This window comes from Pteropus alecto, unplaced genomic scaffold (genome assembly GCF_000325575.1).
Source record: "Pteropus alecto unplaced genomic scaffold, ASM32557v1 scaffold117, whole genome shotgun sequence".
Classification (NCBI taxonomy): Eukaryota; Metazoa; Chordata; class Mammalia; order Chiroptera; family Pteropodidae; genus Pteropus; species Pteropus alecto.
Genome location: NW_006440642.1, coordinates 2,063,691 through 2,082,732, shown reverse-complemented (window position 1 = coordinate 2,082,732; position 19,042 = coordinate 2,063,691). Strand labels below are relative to the sequence as shown.

At 42.6% G+C, this 19,042-nt stretch overlaps 1 protein-coding gene across 3 annotated transcripts in view; it reads left to right on the top strand.

Moving 5' to 3' along the window:
- Positions 1-19,042, top strand: part of POLR1A (RNA polymerase I subunit A) — an 87,342-nt gene that overhangs the window by 8,247 nt on the left and 60,053 nt on the right. For all 3 annotated transcript variants that reach the window (XM_025050891.1, XM_025050890.1, XM_025050888.1), the window contains exons 2-12: positions 242-446; positions 1,434-1,583; positions 5,838-5,945; positions 6,890-6,975; positions 7,096-7,199; positions 11,732-11,818; positions 13,004-13,109; positions 13,389-13,551; positions 16,247-16,417; positions 16,549-16,671; positions 18,764-18,994. In XM_025050891.1, the coding sequence (XP_024906659.1) occupies positions 242-446; positions 1,434-1,583; positions 5,838-5,945; positions 6,890-6,975; positions 7,096-7,199; positions 11,732-11,818; positions 13,004-13,109; positions 13,389-13,551; positions 16,247-16,417; positions 16,549-16,671; positions 18,764-18,994 (1,534 nt within the window). The remainder of the gene's footprint in view (positions 1-241; positions 447-1,433; positions 1,584-5,837; positions 5,946-6,889; positions 6,976-7,095; positions 7,200-11,731; positions 11,819-13,003; positions 13,110-13,388; positions 13,552-16,246; positions 16,418-16,548; positions 16,672-18,763; positions 18,995-19,042) is intronic.

Here is a 19,042-nt window from a genome sequence, read left to right as displayed (position 1 = left end):
GCTGTATGGCTGATCAGCCAGGTTCCCAAGTCTAGCAGAACATATCAGGCTCTGAATACAACCCAGTGTAATATTTAGTCAATTCGTGTAGTTCTCATGCCACTTCTCTATCTCTACTTGACTGCAGTCTTGTAAGCACCGAAGAGAAAGCATTTGAGAAGATCGGTAACTTTCATTTTCCCTTATTTTATTTATTTATTTATTTACTTACTTACTTACTTATTTATTTTTATCTCCTTAGGAAATTGAGTGTTAAATCTATTACGAACCCTCGGTACCTGGACAGCCTGGGGAACCCGTCGGTGAACGGCTTGTATGATTTAGCTCTGGGCCCTGCAGATTCCAGAGAGGTGTGCTCTACCTGCGTGCAGGACTTCAGCAACTGCGCTGGCCACCTGGGCCATATTGAGCTCCCCCTCACAGTGTACAACCCTCTCCTCTTCGATGTACGTTCTTCTTGGGGCCTCCTGGGTCTTGGGCTGGCGGGGGGTCTTTGAGTCTGCCCCTTTCCGCATAAGATGGGGCTGAGAAGGTTAGCTGCAGACACTGAGTTCAAGTGCTCTTTACCATGAGATTTTAAACCTTGAGGAGTCAAATCCAGCACATTGAACTTGGCCTCTAGCCCTAAATAAATGAATTTCAGTTTGATTGCAGTTGAGGAGAGCCACAGCTTGATTCTATTCCCATGAGGGGAAGAAAGCTTTCAGATATATTCCCTGCACCTTCGTTTCAGGGGCTTCACACCCTTTGGAAGTCTAGGTGGAGCCCCTGGCAATAGAGTAACCTTTAGAGTTCTCCAGGCTTTCTGGAGCTCTTCAGGTGACTTAGTAGGCTCCTGCTAGGTGTCCAGAGGAACAAAGCCCCAAAGGGCCAAGAGTGAGCTATGAATGAAGCTCCTGTCTGGAGTCCTACTTGTGCATTATCAACAGTACACATTAGTTACCCTAGCCCCCAGGGTCTGTTTTAAGCTATACAGGTGATAGTGTACCTGGACATAATTTTTGGCTGTTAATCGTATTAAGGAAAGAGAATTGTCTTAATTAAATAGTAGGTATTTAAATTCAAATTTAATATTTACATCCTAAATTTAAAGTTATTTAAATATTAAATTTAGTATTCAGTACTTAGTTAAATAAAGGTAGTTCCTCACTTTAGACCTAAAGTAAATTTCAAATTTTAATGGATTAAAATAAAATCATAGAGAAAATGATTTCTCTGTAGAGGAATATTTATCTAGTTCTTAAGGTCACGAAGTCCTTTCTATAGTCCTTTTTAACATTTTATTTATTTTTTCCCCTCCCCTTTCCCCCCTCCTATAGTGGAATTCTTAAGGGAATAAACTGACTACATAAAAACAAAAATTGTAAGTATATTGAAAATCACCCTGGCTACTACATCTCTTTCTAATACCCTGCTTTCTATTCCTTCTTCAGAAGCTCTACCTGTTGCTCCGGGGCTCCTGTTTAAACTGCCACATGCTGACTTGCCCCCGGGCTGTGATTCACCTCCTACTCTGCCAGCTGCGAGTGCTGGAAGTTGGAGCGCTTCAAGCAGTATATGAGCTGGAGAGAATTCTGAACAGGGTAGGTGGGTAGTGGCTGTCATGGAAATCAGGCAAGCAGAAATGGTGGGAATAAGAGCTATTTGTGTGTAGTCCCTAGGAATGGCCACCAGCATGTTTGATCTTTATGTCTTATAGCTAGATATCAATAGCTATATGTGAAAACATGAAGCCATAGGATAATTTAAGAAAAGTTCATGAAAACTATATAGAAAAATCATTTTAACCATTGGTGAACTTCCCCTCCCCCACCAGGATTCACTCAAGGTTCATGCATTGCTTAATGTGTAGGGCATTTTAAACATAGAAAATTCTTTTCCATGATACTGACTTTTTTTTGAATACTCAAGTCCAGTTGTCTCGTAGGATTTCTCATATCCTGAATTTGTCTCATTATTTCCTCATTAGATTCACATTTTGGTAAGAATACAACCTACATGATTCAGGATACTTTGTATTGCATCATTTCGAGAAGCAGGTGCTGTCACATTGTTCTGTTGATAGTGCTTACTTTGATTATTTGGATAAGATGGTGATCACCACCAGATCTCTCTATTGTAGAGCTTTTTACTTCTTTGTGATTAATAATTGCTTCAGATTTTTTGGTGTTATTATAAATGTTTAAAATTCATTTTCTGTTTGTAGATCAAAATATTACAAATTTTTGTATATTAAATTTTGTATGAAACAACCAAGCAAAAGCATCTCATCAATTCTAATACTTTATCTGTACATTCTCTTAGATTTTCAACCTAATCATCACTGGTGAATAATAGCAGTTTTATTTCTTTCCAATCTTTATATGTCTTGTTTCTTTTGCTTACCTAATTTTGGTGGCTAGAGGTTGAAGGAGTAGCATGCATCCTCCTCTTCGTTTCTCCTCAGAAAAGGAAACCTTTCATCTTTCCTCTGCTCTTTCCTGAATAACTCAGTCTTAAAGACTCTTCAGACACTTAATGGGCCGAGCAGATAGGATTCAACATGGAGGTGTGGCCTGATGTGGGTTGAAAGAGTTCCAGCAAAATGAGAAAAGCATTCAAGGAGAGACAGCGTGTGCATGTACAGGCAGCCCAGTGTGGAATGTCAGAACTCAAATAGGGTGAGGAGAATATTCATTTGGGATAAAGGCTCAGCATGGGATTTAGGTGTCCAGGTCAGGTATGAAGGTACCCATGCTGGATAGCCCAGTGTGAGATACGAGAGCCCAAACAGGGTGAGGAAAGGGTCCCAAAGAGGGTGGCCTGGAGTGGAATGAGAGCCCAAGTCGGGTGAGGGGGGGCCATGCACGGGGGGGGAGGAGGGGGAATAGAGGCAGTGATGGGAGAGTGGTTAAATACAGGGAAGGGGATTGATCAAATAAGAACAGATAGTAAGGATAATGCCAGCCAGGTTTCACACTATCAGAGGAGGAAGTTACAAATACGTGAATGAGAGAAGACCCAGAATTAATCCTGTAGTGTTAGAATGGAGTTAAAAGTGTCAGTGTGAAAGGGATGTGTGTGTGCACGCATATATTCCCTAGTTCTGTCCCTGAGAGGGTCTTGGAGCAGTGGTAGCAATGAACACACCCAGTGCCTATGTCTCGGCGTCTAAATACCATTCACCACAAAAAAGGCTCTTTGGATAAGTGGCTAATTCTACAGCTGATGCAGAAAGTACAAGATGAACCTGGAATATTGTGCCAGAGAGCAGGGAGGTACTCAAAGAATGATGGGGATATGTCAGAAGGACACAGTAGCTGGCTTAGAGGGCTCACACTGGCCAAATCTAAGACAGTTTGAGCATCAAAATGAATGATGATAGTAAACTATTATAACCCATTGAATAATGTAGAAACCCATGAATTCTATGCGTTCATACTGCTATAAATAAATGAACTGAAAATTTAAATATTAGGCTACTTATACATTTCAAAGTACTACCCCCCACACACATAATCTTTACCAATTACAAAGAGGAGGGAAAGAATAACTTCACGGTGGAGAAGTCTGGCAGTCACCTCCTTACTCAAGTGGCAAAGCGAACATCACCTAATGCAATAATTGAGCATCACTTCTGGATTTTCCTGCCAAAGATGCAGGAGCTGAATCTGATCACAAGGAGACATCAGACATACCCAAATTTAACTCTCCTTTAATCTTCAAAGTATTAATGTCTTCAAAGTTTGACTAAGGAGACTAAAGAGACAGCTGGCTCTGAACTGGGTACTTTTGCTATAAAGGACATTATTGGAGAATTGGCAAAACTTAAATGGTATCTGAGGATTAGGTAGTAGTAACTTATTAGAGTTAATTTATGGTTTTTGATTATTGTATCATATTAGAAAATGTTCTTGTTTGTAGAAAATGTTCACTAAAGTATCTGGGCATGATGGGACATTAGGTCAACAACTTACTCTCAAATGGTTCAAGGAAAAAAGGTTTGTTATATGTACTTGCATCTTTTCTGTGAGTGAATTTGAGAGTGTGTCAATATAAGAATAAATTATATCAAAAAAAGAATAACAACAGGGAAACAGTTCAGCATATCACCAGTAAGTATAACATTTGCCGAACTTTTATAGAGTCTTTTTATCAGATGAAGGAAACTGTTTTCTACTCCTATTTTGCTAAGATAGCTGAATGTTGAATTTTACAAACATTTTTTCTGAACTTACTGAAAGTTTCAGGTAGCTTTTCTCTTCTAACCAGATCACTTGGTGCTTTACTCAGTTCCTTTTCTCATGTTAAACTAACCTTAGATTCCTGGGATTCCTTGTTCTTGATAATTTAACTTTTTGATATGTTGTTGGATTTGATTTCCTAAGATTTTGCTTAGGATTTTTGCACCTATGATCATGAGTGACATTGGTTTATAAATTTCCTTTCCCATATTGTTCTTTTGAATTTTGTTATCTAAATTATGTTGGCCTCGTGAAACGAGTTAGGGAGTTCTCTTTCTTTAAGTGCTCTAAAAGTGTCCAGGTAAGATGGGAGACAGTACACCAGCAGGGTGCTACCAGATACTTTCCCTTTAGTGGGTGTCCTCATAGCTGGCAAGGGGCTAGTCTTTGACTCTCCAAGTGGCTGACTGACTATTCAAGAGCAAAAGAATGGAGTATACCAGTGGACATGAGAGCCACACTAATAGAGGCCTATGCCTTGGATAGGAGTCAGTTTCTTTTGTGACAGTTCTGTGGCCCCAGCTCCCGGAGACCCTCAAGGACATGCCTCTTTAGCATCAGCAAAGCCCAGAGTGTGGTTTCCCACTAGGTGGTTGTGGTTTATTCGTAGTCTTCCAAGTTCAGATGCAGTCTAGCCAGTAGAGGTCACTTTTACCATCAGCAGTGCTGCCTAATAACACAATTGATATTTCCACCGTTATCAGATTTCCAGGGAATGGAACTAAAAAGTTAACCCAAAATCAAACTTGTCCAAAAGAGACAGAGAGAGAGAGAGAGAGAGAGAGAGAGAGAGAGAGAGACAGACAGACAGACAGAGACAGAGACGAGACAGAGACAGAGACAGATTGATTTTCTTAAACCTTTACTCAGAGTAAGCTATATTTTTCTAGGGATTTTTCCATTTCATTTAAAATTTCAAAATTATTGGCATAAAATTATTCGTGATACCTATCTTAAGAAATTTTTTTTTGTAAAATACACCCACAGAAATGCATTAATCATACATAACAATCTAACAAATAGTTACAAAAGTAACTATCACCCATGTACTCACCTTCAATGTCAAGATATTGTCTATGTCCCCAGAAACGCTCCTCTGACCTCGTGTGCTTATTTTTGACGGTTTATCATTGTATGTAAAAAATTCTTTGTAAGAATAATTCGAGGCCTAGGGCACTGCTGCCTTCCTCCAAAGAGGCTTCTTATTGCTTATGTCATGTGCTTGGTGCCTGGGACCATCGCAGTCCAGGGTCAAAGGTGATGACTTGTGGGACTGCTGGGTGACTGGAATGCAGGTGTTCTATTCGAGGGCTTGTGGTGTCGTTCTGGGAGGGAAAGCATCCTGTTAAATTCCTATCCTTGTACTTGCTCTAGGCTCTGATTTCTATCCCCTTCATCATTTGAGGCCTCCAAAATGAGAAGTTCAAAATTCCTTGATTCTTTTCAGTTTTAAGTTAACAGCTTCACTGCTTTGAGAATGCAGCATCGCAGCCATGAGATTTCTTTCTCTCCCCTCAAACTAAATTCTGCCGCCTTAGCGAGGCTGGCCCGTGGTGCTGCTAATCCTTTGCTTGCTTTACTTTGATAATATGGTTTTTCTGCTTTGTTTTTCAGTTTCTGGAAGAAAACTCTGACCCTACTGCCTTTGAAATTCAGGAAGAGTTAGAACGATATACAACCAAAATTGTACAGAACAACCTCCTGGGATCCCAGGGTGCACATGTGAGTTATCCTGGCTCTCTTTTTCTCAGAAAACTCGGTTTTTAGCACTGTCATTCATGCATACTTTTGGCTTCCCAAAGTTGACCTGGTAGGGTTTGAATCCTGCCTCTGCCTCTTATGAGGCCTGTGACCTTGCAAGTTGCATAACTGTCCCTGAGACACCATTTTCTCATCTTCGAAGCCTGCCCACAGGACTGATGAGAAGATTGGATGAAATTAGGTAGTGTCCAGCAAGGCTCTGGCTTACAGTTTCACTTTGAGAATAAGGTCCATGTCTTCTTCCCCTTTCTCTTTAACAGTATAAACCACCGCTGCCTCCCTATTCCCCTATAGCACCTCTGTAAGTGTTAACTTGTTCAGTGAATCAGTGATGTAGAGAATCAACCTACAGGACTAATCTGAAATCTGATTCCCCCTGTGCCCAAGTTTTACACCAGGGGTTCCAATTTAAATGGTCTAGGGTTGGCCCAAGTGGAAGTTACAAAAGCTCCCAAGTGGGTTTCATTTGCAGCCAGGCCCAAAACCACTCATGTAGCTTAACTGTGGATGTACCTTTCTCAGAACCTTGAGGTACATCTGGGGGAGGCAGCAGGGAGGGAACTCCCACTGCATCTAGAGAGGTTGGTTGTAAAGTAAAGTAAAAGTAACTAGCATTTATCGAGTAGTTACTTTGTTCCAAGTCCCCTTAGTGCATTCATAATCTCTTTATCTTAGTAATATCTTGGTAAAGTGGTTACTATTCTTCTTCCCATATTATGAATGAGGAAACTTAAGAAGTTTCTTAGTAGTTGGCAGAGCCTGGCTATATTAGGGTTCTGTGGGACATTTTGTTGAGAAAGGAGGTGACTTCCTCTGATTTTTCAAAAAAAGTGAAAACCACTAAATGAATACCTACCGGATTCTCTTCAAATGGCATTCCGAGATTCTTTGCCGTTTTTAAACAGGTGAAAAATGTCTGTGAGAGCAAGAGCAATCTCATTACTTACTTCTGGAAGGCACATATGACTGCTAAGCGATGTCCCCACTGCAAGTGAGTATTGGGGCTCTTGTCTTTCCCTTTCCTGAGGTGAAAGCCTCTGGCCAGTCACTCATAGCTGTTAATGTCCTATTGGGTTTTTCTCTTCTCAATCACAACTGTCCTCATGTCTAGGACTGGGCGGTCAGTTGTCCGAAAGGAGCATAACAGCAAACTGACAATCACGTATCCAGCCATGGTGCACAAGAAGGCTGGCCAGAAGGACACAGAGCCCCTAGGTAAGCAAGCGCTGGGAGGCCCTCAGCCATGTTTCCCATGCATGCATGGTCATCAGATTTCTCAAACCTTGGGAATACCTGGTCCTCTGTGCCCTGTTTCTCAGTTGCATGCTTGTGGTGGGCCAGCAACAGATCTGTGTCCAGGCCTTTTAGGACTAGAGGGGATTCTGGTGAGGGTGCCCAGCCCTGGCCTCTCACAGCTAATGAGCTGGGCTGCATTATGAGATAGTGCCCTGTGGGCTGAACAAGGTGACTTTTGCTTCAGGTGGTGGTTTTCTGAAAGATTTTGAAAGAAAAAGGTAAGTAATATGCTTGGCAAATATTTAGAACCATTTTCTTGTCAAACCAGTGTGGATTTATTTTGAAGTAAAATGTAGGTGAATTTGAAAGAACTATGATCAAAGAACATCAGCATCTCCTACAGGCTGCTCCTGGTTGTCCACTAAATTCCTGGGGTAGAGTGTCTTCCTCAGCTCTGTTCTACCCTTGGGATACTTGAGGAAAAAAAATGACAGACTGGCTTAGTACTCCTGATTTTTTGTTTTTGTAGTAGTCAGTTTGTTTAATTTTTTTTTTTTTTAAGTGGTGAAGATTAAATAAGGTGTTCCATTTGAAGTACTAAGACCAGTACCTGCTATGTAGTATGTGCTCTGTAGATGTAAACTATTCATTTTTATTGAATAGTCAATGTGCCAGGATGGGAAAAGCATGACCTGTGATTGACACCTTACTCTGCTACTTATTCTGAGTGGGTCTAGCAGTTAACTAGCCTTATTAGAGAAGGTCACTTTTTGGAGCCTCAGTTTCTAACTCTATTTAGTAGCAATAACGAAACCTCTTGCCCAAAGTTTAGGAAATTTCATGAGTGAAAATCCATAGCGTATTGTTACTAAACTTTATGCCAGAGCTTGAGAAGGTGAAAGAGGCAGAAAAGTAAATTCTCCTCGAGAAGCATAGTCTGTCTTTTATACTGAGGACTCTGGCAAGGCGTGGAGTAAATAACTGTCTTAGTCTGTTTGGGCTGCTTTTGCAAAAAATACCGTAGACTGGGGTGGCTTATAAATAACATACATTTATTTGTCACTGTTCCAGAGGCTGGGAAATCTAAGATTGGGGTGCTGGCAAATTCAGTGTCTGGTGAGGGCCCATTTCCTCATTGATAGCTGACTTCTCCCTATTACCTCACAGAAAGGGGCAAGAGAGTTCTAGCCTCATGACCTAACCACCTCCCAGAGGCCCCACCCTCCCAACACTATCAGCTTGGAGGTTAGGATTTCAACACATGAAACATGGGAGACACAAACATTCAGACCACAGCACTAACAAACTTGTTTATTACTTTTGAAAAAGCCTTTTATTTTAGACTAGTTTCAGACTTATAGAAGGATTGCAAAGGTAGCACAGAGAATTCCCATCTACATATATATTTTTTTAATTAAAATTGTTGAGGTGACATTGGTTAATAAAATCAAATAAGTTTCCTGTATGCTCTTTACTCACTTTGCCCTAATGTAACATTTTAGATCACCATGGTGCATTTGTCAAAACTAAGAAATTAACATTGGTACACTACTATTAATGGAATTACAAATTGTGTTTGAGTATTCCAGTTTTTCCAGTAACATACTTTTAATGTTCCAGAATCTAATCCAGGATACCACACTGCACTTAAAAGCCTATTTAATTTTAACAGTTTGCAGTTGACCACAGGGTGGATTTTCCTGCACTTACCTGTAAATAGTCCTTAAAATGATTTTTGAGGTTGGGAACTGTTGCTCTATCCCTTACGATGCCTTAGAAAATGTTCACAGATTGAGAACAAAGATGATCAGATTTCTAGAAGATAACTGTTTCTTTGGGGCTAATATTTAGCAGTTAAGTAACCTTTCAATGCTTTTGTCAAATCCATTCTTTGAAGTAATCGCTCACTGCAGCTCTGGGAATATGATGATGATGCCAGCCAAATGTCCGTGCATTAGAATCAAGTCAACAGTAGTCTTCTATGGCTCTAGGATTGGGTTAACAAACGTTTACTTTTTGGGCATTCAGCCATGTGCTAAGAACACACTTGTGGCTGAGCACAGTGCCAAGGTAGAGGCCTGGCCATGTGGCCTCCATTCTCAGAGGAGGCTGCAAGAGTCACAGGTCAGTAACTCTAGGGAGCAGGTGATGTGGAGGTAGGTGAGCATTCTGAACAAGGGTCTGGCCACATTCCTGGTACCAAAGGGAGCCAAGCAGTGACTGTGCCTCCGTGGTCTCCACTAACAACTCATCCCACAAGGAGAGCCATAGCTCGTGAAATGCTACAAATGCTCCAGAGTGCTCCTTGAGCCCCATAGTGCACACTAACATTTTTAAATGAGAATTCTTATAGCCAAGACACTCCGCCAAGTGTGATCCAGTCTTCTCCAAGTTATTTGACCTCCCGACCCCCTTTTTCTCATGACAGCTCTTAGAGCTGAATGAAACACACTTTAGGGATGTTCTGAACTCCCATCTAGGCGGATTTCATTTTTTGTAGACTGTGAAAGTGACTTGTTAGGGGTGCGGCCCACGCGAGGCGGTAGCTTCCTGCAGGTCACTTCTGACTCAGATCTTGTGATTGAACAACCCCAGTCTGCCTTCATGGAGGTTAAACCGTGGTGGAGGCACTTCATGTACTGACAGCTCTGAGACGGCAGCTGGAGAGCACCACCAGATTTAGCTGATCTTCCTCAGCCCTTCAAGCCTATTCGGTACGAAAGGAAGTTCAGATAGTTGTTTCCAGAAATGCCCACAAAATTGTTCTTTAGGTTAATGGGGTCTTTTTTTCCCACTGAACATACAATACTGTGATTATCCCTAATGGTCAGAGCCTTTTTTCATTGTATACCCACACTTCCTTCAATTGCATTAACTGGTTGAAAAGTTTTGCGTTATTAGGAATCCAGTTGTTAAATGTGTAGATTCCTTGACCTAGCAATTCTGCTTCCATGACTTTATCCTAAGAATTAGACATACCCACAGTATTGTTTAAATAGTTTAAAATTGGAAATAACTTAAATGCCTGTTTATAAGAGAATAATTAACTAAATTATGGCATATCTATTAATTGTTATCTAAGTTACAGATTTCTCTAAGAACTTGTGATAACAATCTCCGCAGATGGTAAAGAAACTAATTGGAGAATTAGAGGTGGAATAAAGCTGGATTTTAAAACTATGGAAAAAGGCAAAAGAGTGAGATTTTTAAGTATAGATTATCTTAAGATATTTTGAACATTCATATTCAAGGCAGTGACTTTTTATCTGACACAGTGTACTAGATACTGTGTCTGGTGCTGTGAACATAGACACGACGGTGTTCTTGCCCTGATAAGTATATAAAAAGGGAAAACTGAGCAATATTTAATATTTGTGAATGTAGTCCTGAAGTTGATAGTTTTTTTGTTTGTTTGTTTGTTTTTTTTGCTTTTTTTTCCCCCTTCTTTAATTCCCCCCACCCTCCACTTCTACCCCTGACCTATGGATGTTGCTGTCTCCCTTTTTTTAAGAACTGGATCTCTGAAGGCAGGGAGTCTCCCCCCACAAGCTCGCAGCACACACCTGGGGCCTGGCGCACCCGGGGTATGGTCCATGGCTCCACCTGGGGCGTGAACCCAGGACTTCCTGCATGTAAAGCAAATGCGCTAACTGTTACACTATGGAGCCACCCACTGAAGTTGATAGTTTTGAACTCAGAGGATCACATTACTTATATCTTTGTTAACCATCTGAATGCCTGGAGCCCGACCTGAGTGGCAGCCCCAGATCTGATATTCTGAGTTAGCCTGGGTATAACTGAGAGTATCCCGGAGGGATCTTGCTTGATCTGAGGAACCAAAATCAATCTGCTCCTCACACCTCAGCATGATATATGTAAGAAGAAATTAAATATACATTTACCCATAAAAATACTCATACTCATCTATAATTCTCTTTCTGTGAACATTTCTGGCAAAAAAGCCATGTGCATAAAGTTATTTATTATAATGTTACTTATAACAGTAAAAACCTGAATCAACTTACATATCCAACTATAAGGGTATGGTTAAACCACTTAGGAAAACATCCTCTTCAGCAGAATATTATGCAGCCATTAAAAATGATGGTCAGGCAAAAGCTATGTGGTAACATGAGGAAATGCTCATAAGAAGACACTAAATGAGCAAAGTCGTATACAAAGTAGATCCACAGTTAAGATGACACCTATCTAAAACACTTGAAACCGAAGGACTGGAAAAGAATATGTAAAAGTGATATAAGTGATATAATGTAATAGAATGGTGGATGATTTTTTCTTTTGCTCTGTTGATTTTATACATAGTTATATTGTTTTCATTACTTTAGATATTAGATTATGGGGGAAAATAGAGCTGAGAATATGCTGTCCTAGAGTTTGATTTTTGTGGTTAAATTGCACGCTTGGCAGGGTGGGGAGAAAGAATTGCTAAATCCTATTACAAAGGAGTACCTGTAATTGTATTATGCTTTGATTCCCCTCCTCGGCTCTAGGAATTGAGGAAGCTCAGATGGGAAAACGAGGCTACCTAACACCCACCAGCGCACGAGACCATCTTAGTGCCCTCTGGAAGAATGAAGGTGCTGTACCAGCCTAAAGAAATAGCCCGTTATCTTCTCCTTGCTTTAACTTAACTTCCCGGATTCATTTATCGTGCCGTATTTTTATTTTTTCAAAGTTGTAATTATTATAGATCTCTGCTAAAATTAATTCATAGGTTCAGAGCAGGCTTCAGCCTTCACTGATACATTATAGAATGGTCTTGTACCTCGAACCATGAATTTGATGATTGTTGTAACTGAGCTTGGTCATTAAATGACAGCTGCTTAATACAGTTTTTGACATATTTCTAGAAGGTTCAGTGTAATACACCTTATTTTCAATGCCCGTAAATAAAAGGTTTTTATTTTTAAAAGTTTCTATGGGAATTCATTCTATGAATCAAAAAATTAACTCATTAAATAAGTCTTTTCTTATTGGTATTTTTATATATTTTAATTCCCTACGAAAAGGAAAATCTTCCATTTCCTTTTGAGTGTATAACAAAACTTATGCAGTTATCTTCAAGCCTTCACGTCACCCACCCTCTGAGATTGTATTTGAGAACACTGGAAGTGACCATGTGTAAGGATAAGCACTTAAAAAATGAAAATATTGCTAAAGGGATAAGTGATGTCAAGGAGAAAAAGGGCACTCAATGTAGTGTGATCGTTCCTGTGGCAGGCGCTAACACATTTTATTCTTTGTCTGTAGTGTGCGTGTGTGTGTGTGTGTGTTTTGTTTGTGGTCATCAGATACTTAAAATAATACCTTTGAATCCACAGAAGATCCCTTCTTGGTAGCATTGTTGTAAAAAGTTTTTGTTTTGTTTTTAAGAAGGCTTTTTTTAGTTTGATTTTTTTTCTTTCCATATTTCAAATATATTTTTTATAAATACCAAAATAATTTGTGTGTGTGTGTGTGTAAGTCTGATAGTCCAGGAGGATAATAAGCAACAAGTGAAGGTTTTTGTTCCCCTTGTCTGCCCATCTCAGTCCCTGGGCTAAGCACTGTCGTCCCTGTGGTACTCATCCCTAAACCGTCCTTTAATCTGTGTGTAGGCTGTCAACACCCAGAGGCTATTTTTTGCTCATTTATATCAAAAGTGATTTTATTACGTATCATCCTATATTCTCGTTTACTTTTTTCCCTTTACCTAATAAAATGTTTCAGCCATCTGTGCCCTAATAGATTTAAATGATCTTTTTGTTTCGTTTCAAACACAGGATTCTTTCTGAATTTCCTTTTTTCGGGACTGGAAGATGTTGGCATGGAGTCTAGTTTCAGCCCCAGTATGTTCTTTCTGGATTTCTTAGTGGTGCCTCCCTCAAGGTAATGCCCTTTAATTGACTTTATTTCACCCATAAAAGATGTATTGAGTAATCGAATGATGACCGCTGGGAGAGGATGGAAGGGTGAAGGGCACCGAGAAATAGAGCAGCACTTTTGCTTCCAGGTTGCAGGTGTGGCAGTATTTTCCTCAACGCAGTAGGAATGTTGGTTGTCTCGAGTGTGGTGGGGTGTGAATTGCTTATAGTGGGGGTGGGTGAGAGGCTGAAGAACATGACCCCCCACGCTAAACATTCACTGGTTCCATGTGTCCCCCTGCAGATATCGCCCTGTCAATCGCCTGGGGGACCAGATGTTTACCAATGGCCAGACGGTGAACTTGCAGGCTGTCATGAAGGACATGGTTCTGATCCGAAAGCTTCTGGCGTTGATGGCTCAAGAACAGGAGCTGCCATGTGAGGTGGCAGCACCTGCCAAAGATGAGGTCAGGGCTGCCTTGGAGCTGATGTCATAAGCATACACACTTAGTTCTAACTCCCTGCAGTGGGCGTGGACACTGGGTATCTGGAGACGCTGGTTGGGATTGTGTACAGCTGTGTGTGGACTGTCGGTTGGGGAAAACATAGGTAATGTCAGGAGGAAAGCATGGAAAGGTCTGGGTTCTGCCCCAGTGACTTTGGTTGAGTTGCTTTAATTTCAGAGCTGATGTCATAAGCATACACACTTAGTTCTAACTCCCTGCAGTGGGCGTGGACACTGGGTATCTGGAGTCGCTGGTTGGGATTGTGTACAGCTGTGTGTGGACTGTCGGTTGGGGAAAACATAGGTAATGTCAGGAGGAAAGCATGGAAAGGTCTGGGTTCTGTCCCAGTGACTTTGGTTGAGTTGCTTTAATTGGACCCATTTCTACTATAACATGGGTATGGTTTGTGGTGAGATTTTACACTTAGGCTGTTCTGGGCCACCTGCCCTTGGCAGCTCTAGAAGGAAGAGTTTGCTTCCCTTGGGTTATAGTACTCGATCTTGAGTCACCCAGCTTTGTTTGGGGCTTATTAAGATCTCCAACATAGGGGTCAGGAAGGCAGGGTTGTGGAGTCTAGGAATTTCCCAGAATAGGACTGTTAGGTTTGAGGCCTCAGCTTCCTCCTCAGTAAATGGTGGAGCTGAATTTATGTTTCCCATTTCAGCAAACATTCCTCGAGCGCCTGGGTTATAAAGATGAATCAGGTGCTCAGAAGGGTTGCTGAGATCACTAAGGTCCTTCCCAGCTCTGAGATGCTCTCTGGATGCAAATAGGAAGGGCTTTCAGGCTCCCTTCTAGCTGCTGGGACAGTCCTGCTATGACCCAGGCCCATCAGCAGGTGGCAGCACTGTTTGTCCTCACTCTGGGTTACCCAGCCTTTCTGTTTGGGGTTGTCTTTGGTTTTGCTTAAGTTTTCTGGTTTGCTGGTGTACGTATGCTTTAAAAAAATCCTCAATATGAGAAAATCTGCCATCTGCAGGTCCTAGTCTAGTTTAGGGAAGAAAGCCATTGGATGGCCAGGTCAAATGATCAAAGATAAGAATTTTATTTTGTTGTCCCTTAAAAATAAGGTAGGCCTTTGTCTTATTAAAAAAAAAAAAAAGCTGAGTCTCTACAGAAATAAACAGTATTCTCTCTGGAAGGTCTTTGCTACCTAAAGCCACAGTGCCCTCTTTCCATCGATTAATAGGACATGTTCTTATTTCTTCCCCAACTTGCTCCCCACATTCCATTGGGGAGCACCTGGCATGGGCCAGGTGCTGTTCTAGGCACTGAGGATGCCTAGTGAGACAGTCTTACTCATTTCATAAGTAATCACGTGGCCCTGAGTTAGGTAATGCCATAGCAGTGAGTTAGGTTGACAGGGCCCCTGTCATCAAAAGGTGACCATCTCTCCCTGTGAGCCTCCTTCAGCCAGAGCAGAAAATCTGTCTCTTCTTTCTATGACTAAAGATGACCCTCTATTCCCCCAGGTGAGGATAAGCCTAACTCATCGCTAGTGGGTTCCATGACATTCTCCCCCGCCCCCCACACACAAACTCCCGCCACCGCCTTCAGCTCCCAACACTCTGGCAGGTTTCTTCTCTCATCTGACCCACGCTGGGGGTCATGGGACCATCTGTCTATCTCTTGTGTCATACCCTGCCAGATGGGGCCAGTTGGTGGCCAGATAGTATCAATAGGTGGTGCTCTAAGGCAGCTTAAGGCCTCAGGCCTGTCTTCTGGGAAGGTACTGGAGAAGAGGAGGAGGCAAAGCCAGGGACAGAAAAGGATTGGTTAAATATTCCAATGAGGCTTGGGGATCAGCCAGTCACTTGACATATCCCAGTTGGGGACCCACATCTTAATTGATGACATACAAAATCATATGGCAAACATTTTTTCCTTTTAGGAAATTTTCCACCTGCATTTGTGTAAGTGCTTTGAAAGGATCAAGCTTTTCCAAAACTGTAAATAAAGCTGAAACTCTATGAGAATCTGTTAACTCCCAGGATAAGAGAGCTTCATAAAAAGAGTGTGGATGTAGAAAGAATTTCTTGGGTTGCCTTCAAAATTAGATATTAAGGGGCTTTAGCAACGGTTGCTAGCAGTTTGATGAATCAGGCTACCATGTTGGAGAAGCTCATGTGGCAAATAATTGAAGCCAGTTAGGAACTGTTAGCTCTCAGTCTGGCAGCCTTTAAGGAACTAAATCCTGCCCACGACCTTGTCAGCTTAGAGGTGGGTCTTTCCCCAGCGAACCTTCAGTTGAGAGCCCAGCACTGGCTGGCTCCTTCATCACAGCCCGGGAGACACTCAGAAGCAGAGAAGCCAGAGAAGCTGTGCCCAGATTCCTGACACACAGAAACTGAAATGATAAATGTGTGTTGGTTTAAACGAAAAGAAAGCAGACTGCTTATAAATTCGAGTTCATTTTACTACCAGAAAGAGACAGTCTGGTAAATATGTAATGGGGCTGATTGATATTTTGTTGATACATACTGACAAGATGGATCTATTAGCACTTTTACCACAGATCTAGCAGTTTCAAAAGACATAAAGGCACACTCCAGAGCTCATCATTTGTCAGAACTAGAGTAAAAAGGGAAATAAAACCAAGCCTGGCTTTTTTTGAGGTTTTTCCGTCATGCCTGTTTTCTTGGTTATGTTTTGCCAGGAAAAAGACTCTTCAGTTACTATGGACCGATCCTTTTTGAGTATGCTTCCAGGCCAGTCCCTCACAGACAAACTATACAACATTTGGATTCGCCTTCAGAGCCACGTCAATATTGTATTTGATAGCGAGATGGACAAATTAATGATGGAAAAGTACCCTGGCATTAGACAGGTGAGCAGTAAGTTGGATCTTCATTGATAGCCGAAAGAGTTATGTAATAAACATCTTTGTATTGAAAGAAGAAAATAATAAACATATTTGAGTTTTTTTAATACTTTGTGTTGATTTGTTTCCCTGTGAAGACCTTAGAGAAGAAGGACGGCTTGTTCCGAAAGCACATGATGGGGAAGCGAGTAGACTATGCAGCTCGCTCGGTCATCTGCCCAGACCTGTACATCAACACCAACGAGATTGGAATCCCCATGGTGTGTATGGAGGGGCCTCACCTGCTACCCTTGGGCGGCCGATGGGAGTGTCTAAAAGAGCTAGGGAAGTGTGTGGCAGATCGTGGTGACTGGGATGGGGACAGCTTTTTCCTCTTCCTGGACAGGTCATTTGGAGGGTATGTGAGGCTGTGTGATGGCATTGCTCTCCTTGCCGGCTCTCACACCTGCCTGGAGGAAGACCTACTTCCTGGGCCACCAGGGAGCTGACTGTAGGGTGTTCCGTGTCTCCGCCCACATATCTTTCTTCTGCCTGTCTTGGACCAATCTTTAAATCTTCTTAGTCAAATGGGCTGCATGACAGAGATGAGTCTGGGGGTAAGGGGGATTTCCATCCCTTGTACTCTCCTGGCTTCAGGAGTCAGGAATGTTGGTTGCCAGGGAGAGAGAGTGTGGGCCCCAGAGAGGAGGCGTGTGTCCTTGGGTAAGCAGTTAGCCCCATCTACCCATTAGTGTTTCCTTGGGGAGCCAACCTTCTTTTTTCACTTCCCCACCAGCTCGAGCTGTGGGGCTCATTAGCAGTTGTTCCTTAATGGGCCTTGAGGTCAGTAATATGAAGATGGTTTAATTCCCTCTGTGGAGAGTCTCATTTCCTCATGCTTTGCCCCTTCTGCTGCTCTCGGGGGAGTGCTGGTAATGAGCAGAGCTCAGCTGTTCTGATGGCCTCATGTGTACGCACTGCTTCATCTCTCGGGCACACTTGGGCTTCCTGGGCGAGTGCATAACGAACGAGAGGACAAGAGTCAGAACAGTCAGTCTTGTGCCTACCACCTCCTGGAAACCGTAGGTCTTTGCATCCGGAAGCTGGGTCAGTGGCAGGGAAAGGCATTGTGAAGCCCAGTGGCACCATTCCTGAGTCCGAGGCCCTGAGAGGAGGGGTCTATGAGCTGTTTGTTGCTTTCTCTGGACAGAGGGCAGGGGCTACCCCATTGGCTTTGGCCTCCTGGTGCCTAGAGTGTCCCTAGCTTTGGGAGAGACCTTTAGTGCTGCCTCCGCTTTCCACTTTCAGAGGTACTTTCTTGGATCTCTTTCTTGGATCTGGGTTCATTTGTTTGGTAATGGCTTGTTCCCTGACAGAGACTCGGGAGTTAACCCCCAGCCCCTCTCCAACCTGCTCAGGTCTCAGGGCCACGGTGGCAGGGAGTTGTTACTCAGTGGATGGCCATGAGGAGCAGAGCATGTGAAATGGTCCTCTTGGTCCCGTGTGGTACGTCCTACCCCTAAGGCCCTGTGGAGAGGTGTTATGGGAGCAAAGCAGGCGAAATAAGTTTGCAGAATAAGCTAGAGACTCAGCAGTGAACCACACAGACTAACGTATCCCCTGTGAAGCTAATGTTCCAATGGCGGAGACACATAAACAAATACACTGTCAAATGTAAACACTGTCAGGTGGTAGTCAGCGCGTCAGCAAAAGTAGAACAGGCTACAGGGAAAGGAGCAGAGGATGAGGTGTTGGAGAAGGTCTCTCACAAAGTGCTGTTGGAGCAGAGAACTGGACAGTTAAACAAGGTCCTTTGCATAGGACTCCCCAGAGTCTCTGGTATGGTTATGTGAATTTTCATCTCAGATGCCACCTTGATTGTAGTGGCTGCCGTAACTGCTGAGTAAAGAGATTCTGAAGCCATGTGTGGGTTCAGGGCAGGGGTCATGATCAGTTAGTAATGTCTGTTGGAGTAGAAGGCGATGTGGTGGTACTTGAGGGCAGGCATTTGCCACCTCTCTCAAGCTAGCATCCCATTCTGTGTTCTTTTTTCTTTATATTGGAATATAAAGAAATGAGAAAATGAGGAAGTTTTAGAGTAAGTTAAAAAAATTTTAATGTGTAAACTGCAATATGCAGATCATTCTCTTCAGTCAGACTCTGCGGGAAAGGAAGGCCCAATCTCTGTTCCCTTAAGACCACAAATATGGAAAAATGGCTCTGTGGAAAAGACAGGCAAGATGTTGCTTTACTCCCTGAAGGACCTTTTTGGCTAACACAGCACCTGCAGTTCTTGGAGAAAAAGTCAGATTTTGAGTCAGTGTAACCTTTTTCTGCCTACCCTGAGTTTTCATAGCCACTCCTTGTTTTCAGGTTTTTGCCACAAAGCTGACCTACCCTCAGCCAGTTACCCCCTGGAACGTTCAGGAACTGAGGCAAGCAGTCATCAACGGCCCCAATGTGCACCCAGGAGCTTCCATGGTCATCAACGAGGATGGCAGTCGCACAGCCTTGAGTGCCGTGGACCTGACCCAGCGGGAGGCCGTAGCCAAACAGCTTCTGACACCAGCCACGGGGACGCCAAAGCCCCAGGGGACAAAGATTGTGAGTAGTGGGCAGATTCGATCAGTGACTGCTGGCTAGGCTCTGTGG